This window comes from Trachemys scripta, chromosome 16, assembly GCF_013100865.1.
Source record: "Trachemys scripta elegans isolate TJP31775 chromosome 16, CAS_Tse_1.0, whole genome shotgun sequence".
Taxonomy (NCBI): domain Eukaryota; kingdom Metazoa; phylum Chordata; order Testudines; family Emydidae; genus Trachemys; species Trachemys scripta.
In genome coordinates, this window is record NC_048313.1 from 11,215,065 (window position 1) to 11,222,779 (window position 7,715).

Consider the following 7,715-nt stretch of genomic DNA (forward strand, 5'->3'; position numbering starts at 1 on the left):
CAGTTTGTTCTATCGCTGCTACAAGCCTGAACCAANTTTGAGATTGGGATGGGTGCAGGGATTGGGGTCTGGCATTGAGAGGGGGTCTGGGGTCTAGCTGGGGGAAGGGCAGGAGACACCCCTGCTAACCCCCGCCCCCGTCTCTCCCGCAGGGCGTCACCCCCAGGGCCGGGGCAGACGGAGCCAGCACCACAGGCGCAGACGGCAGCGGTGCCGCGAGACCCCGAGCCGATGCCGGCAGACGGGCCTGGCCAAGGGGCTGCTGCTGCCCCTCTAGCGGCCCGTCCCCGGGGCCCTGAGCGGAGCCAGTGGGGGGGCGTCGCCTTTCGCCCCGTCAATAAAAACCCAGCTCGGGGGGACACGTCCGTCTGGTGTCCGTGTGCGGCTCCTTCACCCCAACCTCTGACCCCACAGCCGGGGTCAAAATCGCCCCCTGACCCCTCCCGACCGGGGCCCTGCACCGACCCCTCCCCCGCTCCTGGGGCAGCAGCACGGGGGGGGGGCGTTAACCCTGGAGCCTAGTGATGGCGGCTGGGGTCACCCGAGGGCACGGGGTGGGAGAGGCCTGGGGTGTCCCGACTGGGGGGGGGGGGGCTGGGGGGAGGGGGGGGGGGGGGAGCCCCCCACCCCCAGCCCAGGGGGGGGGGGGGGGGGCGGCCTCAGGGGTGGGGCCAGAGGAGGTGACACTGCCACGTGGCGGTTTTATCAATGGGGTTAAAGGTCAAAGGTCGCGGCCCTGGTCGGGGTCGGGGTCACGGCTCCGGCGGGGTCAGAGGTCACCGCGCGAGGGGGGCGGCGCCGCGCGCGCGCGGGGGGGAGGGGGGCGGAGGGTTCGAGGCGGTTACCCCGGCAACAGACGTGGCGCCACCGGCGTGGCCGCGGATTGGCCGGCGCGCGTCACGTGCCCGGCCCGGGCCGGTGGCAGGCGGAAGCGGGAGCCGGTCGGAGCCGGAGCCACAGGTGGGCGCGGGGCCAGCGGCGGGTAAACTGAGGCACGGGGGGGGGGGGGATGGGCCCCGGGGGCCGGGCGCCGCGCGGGGCCCCGGGGGGGGCTCCCCCCCCCCCCCCCCCCCAGCGGCCCTTCCCCGAGTCCGGGCGCGGGGCCCCGCTGGTGTCGGCAACGCAGCGCAGCCGGCCTAGTCCAGGGGCCGGCGGCCGTTCACAAGCGCTGGGCGAGTCTCCATTCAGCCACTCGGGTGCAAGGTGCCGGGGCCAGTCACACCTGGTAACGTTTGTAGACGGTCTCTCGCTAGGAGTCCAGAATACAGAACTGAACTAGTGTCTGTAAAGGGTTTAACGTGCTGAAGACGCTTCATTTAACATTCAATTAAAACGCAGAGCCCCCCGGACCGGTGGCCAGGACCCGGGCAGTGCGAGTGCCGCTGAAAATCAGCTCGTGTGCCGCCTTCCGCACGCGGGCCATAGGCTGCCTACCCCGGTCTAGTCTCTTCTTGGCTTCGGCTGCCGTCTTCTGACGTGTGGCCCAAACCTTCGCTCCGTGTCCAAGGTCATTGCACGGTATCCTGGCTCGCCCTCAGCGCTAACACGTTCTCCATCCAGTGTCCGTTGCAGTCGTTGAACCTCTTACGGTTTTGCTGGATTCAGCTGAAGTTTGTTTGTTTGCTCATCTGGTTACAGTTCCAAGTCCTCATTCAGTTCCTTCTCCACTACCTCTATGTCCAACCCTGACACACAGCGTGATCTCGCCTGCACAGAGGCACACAGGTGATGTCACGCGGCCGGACAGGCCAGAGGAGTCCAGCACGAAAAGAGGATTTAACGCTGAGCCCGAAGGAACTCCTGCGCTGAGGCCTTGCCTTCGAAATAATACCTTTTAGTCTTCCTGTTATTGTCCTGTACTGCAGGAAATCTCCTATCCCGAGGTACGTTGTGCCACGGATTCCCCTCTCGCTGAGTTTCACTGAGACGCTATCACACACCGCGTTGAGATCCAAACAGACTCCTCTTGGTCATTGGGGTGGCTGGGATGGGAATCCGTCAATGAGAGGCTGGCAGAAGGCTCCCAGGGAGCCTGGAACTGAGTGCGAGGCCCGTCTGCCTTTGGGATGAGTTTCATCTTCCCTCCTGTTGGATGCCTCCGCAGAAGCCGTGATTGGACTGTGTGCCCCGTTATCTGTCGAGGTGACTGGCTGAGGATACAGGCTGGTAGCAGCTTGGAGAAGACGGATCCAGGCCAGACTTAAGAACAGTAACTGCTGAGTTCCACTGATCAGGGACCGTCCCTTTTCTCCATGATTTGTCGATGAACTCCAACAACCCGGCTTTAGTCTTCTTCCCAAAGTGTCAAGTATCAGGGGGTAGCCGTGTTAGTCTGTATCTACAAAAACAACAAGGAGTCTGGTGGCAACTTAAAGACTAACAGATTTATTTGGGCATAAGCTTTCGTCGGTAAAAACATCACATCTTCGGATGCATAAACTGAAATTTACATATGCAGGCATTATATACTGACACATGGAGAGCAGGGAGTTACTTCGCAAGTGGAGAACCAGTGTTGACAGGGCCAATTCAATCAGGGTGGATGTAGTCCACTCCCAATAATAGATGAGGAGGTGTCAATTCCAGGAGAGGAAAAGCTGCTTCTGTAGTGAGCCAGCCACTCCCAGTCCCTATTCAAGCCCAGATTAATGGTGTTGAATTTGCAAATGAATTTTAGTTCTGCTGTGTCTCTTTGAAGTCTGTTTCTGAAGTTTTTTTGTTCAATGATAGTGACTTTTAAATCTGTAATAGAATGACCAGGGAGATTGAAGTGTTCACTTACTGGCTTATGTATGTTACCATTCCTGATGTCCGATTTGTGTCCATTTATTCTTTTGCGGAGGGACTGTCCGGTTTGGCCAATGTACATGGCAGAGGGGCATTGCTGGCACATATAACATTAGTGGATGTGCAAGTGAATGAGTCCTTGATGGTCACATAAACCATCAGGCATTGGCACTCTTACAGCAGGATTATCTCCCTGATATGGTTGGGTCCTCTGATGGTGTCGCCAGAGTAGATATGGGGACAGAGTAGGCAACGAGGTTTGCTACAGGGATAGGTTCCTGGGTTGGTGTTTCTGTGGTGTGGTGTGTAGTTGCTGGTGAGTATTTGCTTCAGGTTGGGGGGTTGTCTGTAGGCAAGGACTGGCCTGCCTCCCAAGGTCTGTGAGAGTGAGGGATCATTTTCCAGGATAGGTTGTAGATCGTGGATAATGCGCTGGAGAGGTTTTAGCTGGGAGTTGTATGTGATGACCAGTGGTGTTCTGTTATTGTCCTTGTTGGGCCTGTCCTGTAGTAGGTGATTTCTGGGTACCCGTCTTGCTCTGTCAATCTGTTTCCTCACTTCCCCAGGTGGGTATTGTAGTTTTACGAATGCTTGATAAAGATCTTGTAGGTGTTTGTCTGAGGAGTTGGAGCAAATTGGGTTGTATCTTAGAGCTTGGCTGTAGACAATTGATCGTGTGGTGTGTCCTGGATGAAAGCTGGAGGCATGTAGGTACGTATAGCGGTCAGTAGGTTTCCGGTATAGGATGGTGTTTATGTGACCATCACTTATTTGTACTGTAGTGTCCAGGAAGTGGATCTCTTGTGTGGACTGGTCCAGGCTGAGGTTGATGGTGGGGTGGAAATTGTTGAAGTCAAGGTGGAATTCTTCAAGGGCCTCCTTTCCGTGGGTCCATATGATGAAGATGTCATCAATGTAGCGCAAGTAGAGATGGGGCACTAGGGGACGAGAGCTGAGGAAGCGTTGTTCTAAGTCAGCCATAAAAATGTTGCCATACTGTGGGGCCATGCGGGTACCCATAGCAGTGCCACTGACTTGAAGGTATAAGTTGTCCCCAAATCTGAAGTGGTTGTGGGTGAGGACAAAGTCACAAAGCTCAGCCACCAGGCGTGCTGTGGCCTCATCAGGGATACTGTTCCTGACAGCTTGTAGTCCATCCTCATGTGGAATATTGGTATAAAGAGCTTCTACATCCATGGTGGCCAGGATGGCGTTTTCAGGAAGATCACCAATGCATTGTAGTTTCCTCAGGAAGTTGGTGGTGTCTTGAAGATAGCTGGGAGTGCTGGTAGCGTAGGGTCTGAGGAGAGAGTCCAAACAGCCAGATAATCCTGCTGTCAGAGTGCCAATGCCTGAGATGTATCAGAGGGGGAGCCGTGTTAGTCTGAATCTGTAAAAAGCAACAGAGGGTCCTGTGGCACCTTTAAGACTAACAGAAGTACTGGGAGCATAAGCTTTCGTGGGTAAGAACCTCACTTCTTCAGATGCAAGTAATGGAAATCTCCAGAGGCAGGCATGCCTGAGATGATGGGACGTCCAGGGTTTCCGGGTTTATGGATCTTGGGTAGCAGATAGAATACCCCTGGTCGGGGTTCTGGGGGTGTGTCCACGTAGATTTGTTCCTGTACTGTAGCTGGGAATTTCTTGAGCAAAGTGCTTCACCATCGAACCGTAGGGGAGGTCCAGCCCACGGGATTCTTGGTTTGAGCTTCTCTATTGCATCTTCTAGCTCGTGTATGAGAGATCTCACTAAAGCCGGGTACTCGGTGAAATGTGTGTGCACATTTTTAAATTCTCTTTGCCTTTCCTTCTGGGTAGTCCATCTTGCATGATTTGCAGTGGCTCCATCCTCATCTTTGGGAGCCTGCTAGTCTTGGTACAATATTCACAGACTGTGTCACCTTTTGCCTCTGTACCTCCATTTGTCTGGATGTCGGTGTTCTTAAGGGCATGGCTACACTTGCAGCTGTAGAGCGCTGAGAGTTAAACCCGCCTTCGGAGAGCGCAGTAGGGAACGTGCTGCAGTCTGTCCACACTGACCGCTGACAGCGCACTGGCCTGGCCACATTTGCGGCACTTGCAGTGGCATTAGGAGCGGTGCATTATGGGCAGCTATCCCAGCATGCAAGTGACTGCAACGTGCTTTACATACGGGGGGGTGGGGTGAAGTGTGACGGAGGGAGAGAGAGTGGGTTTTGGGGGGCTGAGAGCGTGTCAGCATACTGTCTTGTAAGTTCAGACAGCAGCAGACCCTCCCCCCTCCCCCCCCCGCCTCTCTCTCTCACACAGCATTCCACAGTAACGGCTTGCATGCCGGCTGTCAGAAACCGAGCTGGTGACATCCCCATCCTGGGTCTCAGGTGCAGACCTCTGAGCCGCCTCCCCTGCCCTGAGGGCATCAGCGAAAGACACACACCCAATTCCCACCGCCTAGGCATTGGGGCAGTACACAGGGAAACTGAGGCTCATAGTATAGGACAGTAAGACTCACATACAACAGAACAAGGGGGAAAACCCCACTTCATCACATCTCCAGCACAGCTCCAGCTGCATCAGTTCTGTTCCCGCAAACTGCGCGTCCGGCGTTGACACCTCCCCAGGTGATTGTCTGGCTGCAGTTCCCCAATGATTCGTTTTACCAGTTGGGCTGTCGTCAGGGTGACACGTTCACCTCCTGGACTCCCGCATCTCTTGTACGGAGCGTCTCCCGGATAACAAACCTCAGGCCTCCCCCAGCTCGTCCCGGACAATTGTCTCTCAAGCAGCCAGACCAACCAGAGCTATGGTGTGTTTCTTGAAGAGCAGCAACGTGGGTGTTTCTCCCCCGGCAGAACTTTCCTGGATACGGTTCCGGGTGCCGGCTGAATTCCAAGACACAATGGTAAAGGCAGCAGGAGAGCGTTTATTGACATCTCCCCGGAGGCCACAAGAGGTGACGGGTCAGTTTCTCTGTACGCAGTATCCCCATGTTTCCAAACTCTCTTCTGCAGCTTCTGGGGGGTAGATTGGGGTGTTCTCTCCATTGCCTGCCGCGCGGCATGGGGCATTCCACACTGTGTCTACGCTGGCATGGGCCAGTCCAAGCGACCCAGGTCCTTCGTCATCAGCCAGCAGGAAACGAGGTGTCGTCTTCGCGGCTTCTTGCAACATTGTCTCTCTGCACAAGTCGTCTTGTGCCATCCCCGCTGGTGTAAGATACGTTGGGCAACAGCGTTTGTGTAAGACTCACTTTTACTGCCGGTGGCTTCTCTTCAGTCAGCGAGTGACTTCCACAGGCCTCTCTTCGCTGGGCTCCTCTGGCCAGCCAGGCCCACCCGGTCCGTCAGCGCGCTCAGCTGGCAGCGGGAGCCATTGGCTAGTCCCATCCCACTCTTGCAGGGCTCTGTCCTCTGGCAGCTCGTCATGCTGACGTCGAGTCGTTCGACTTGTTCGCTTGCTCCGACGCCGGCCAGAGAGAAGTGAATGAGATCGCACAGTGACGGGAGCGGCACGCGGCGCCTGTCCCGGTGCCGGATTACTCCCTGCACCCCCGCAAGAAGGTGGGTAGGAGAGTTGTGTGTGCAGGCACCGGGCGCATGGTTACTGGAGCGGCTTGTCTAAGCGATGGTGCCTTGGCTGCCGGTTACTTAGCTCTGTGGCCTGAGCGTTCTCTTTCGTGAAAAGACAAGCCCGGTGCGCCGATATATTCCTGCCCGATGGCGCTTCTGTCCACTCATTCGGCCTGGACTGAGCTATCTGCCGTGTCCCTCCAATTCCAGCTGCTCCGGCAACACGACGGCCTCGGTCTGAAGGGGCCCGTGGCAGAGTGTTCGGAGCTTCTTAAATCTTCATCGACGCCTCTGTTGGGTTTCTTTTACCGGGCCTAAAATTCTTCCTTCTGGGGCTGCGTGGGGTGTACAGCCACGTCTGACAGGTGTCTCGTGACCCTCGAGGTGTTGTGGTGCTGTGTGGGTGGGTACAGCCGGGTGTCTCGTGACCCTCGAGGTGTTGTGGTGCTGTGTGGGTGGGTACAGCCGGGTGTCTCGTGACCCTCGAGGTGTTGTGGTGTTGTGTGGGTGGGTACAGCCAGGTGTCTCTGACCCTGGAGGTGTTCTGGTGCTGCATGGGTGGATATAGCTGGCTCTGCTGGGTGTCTCTGACCTCAAAGTGTTGTGGTGCTGGGGAAGGGAGCGTATCATGCTGGGGAATGTGGGGGGGCAAAGGGGGCATGGGGCGTGGCACGCCGGGTGCTGCCATGGGGGGAGTGGGGCACGCCACAGTGGGTAAGCTAGGGGGGAGGTGTGGAGCATGGGCCTTTCTTTATTATGGTGAGGGGAGGGGTTTCTAGCTCTCCCTGGTCGGTGCACTGGGGGGGTGACCCCTTCCTGCCTCCCTTGGGGCGCCAGGTCCCTTTGTTGCCCCATGATCTATGCTCTGTGGCGCCGCAGACAGGCACGCTGGGCATAGACGCACCTGTCCGTGTGACGTTTTTCTGCCCCCCAAGTCTGGGATCCTGGGGGGGGCAGGACCGGGACTCCCGGCCCTGGGCAGGACTCACCCAAGGTCCCCTCCCCCACGGAGCTGTGGGGTGGGGGCTGCCCCTCGAGCGGGCAGGTGGTACAATGAGCACTGTGTGCACCATCCCGCCCTGGCACCGACGGCTCCCAGCTCCCTGCGCGGGCCTCTGTCCCTGGGAGTCACAAGGCCAGCACCCGCTCACGGTGCCCCCCCGCCCCCCTGCTGACAGCCTTGGGGGGCACAGCAGCCGTCAACAGCACACCGGGGGGGGGGAGCCTTCCCTTGGGGGGGGCAGTGCCTGGGGAGCTGCGGGGGGCAGTTGTCCCCTGGGGGGGGCAGCGAATGGGGGGATGGGAGGCCAGCCAGCCATGGGGATGTGAGCTTCTGGCCCAGGCCTGTGGGTATCTCAGCTCTGGGGCGGGGGGGGGGGG

General features: G+C 57.9%; 1 protein-coding gene across 2 annotated transcripts in view; it reads left to right on the top strand.

The window, feature by feature from the left end:
- The first annotated feature begins 885 nt into the window (after nt 1-885).
- The window catches only part of LIPE (lipase E, hormone sensitive type), a 15,484-nt gene continuing 8,654 nt past the window's right edge, over nt 886-7,715 (top strand). The window contains exon 1 of one of the 2 annotated variants that reach the window (XM_034791727.1): nt 886-960. Coding sequence is in view for 1 of the 2 variants with exons in the window: in XM_034791725.1 (XP_034647616.1) it covers nt 6,250-6,326 (77 nt within the window). In the remaining variant the exon portion in view is untranslated. Of the gene's footprint in view, nt 961-5,245; nt 6,327-7,715 lie in introns of those variants that run through there. The other variant, XM_034791725.1, reaches the window with a different exon arrangement.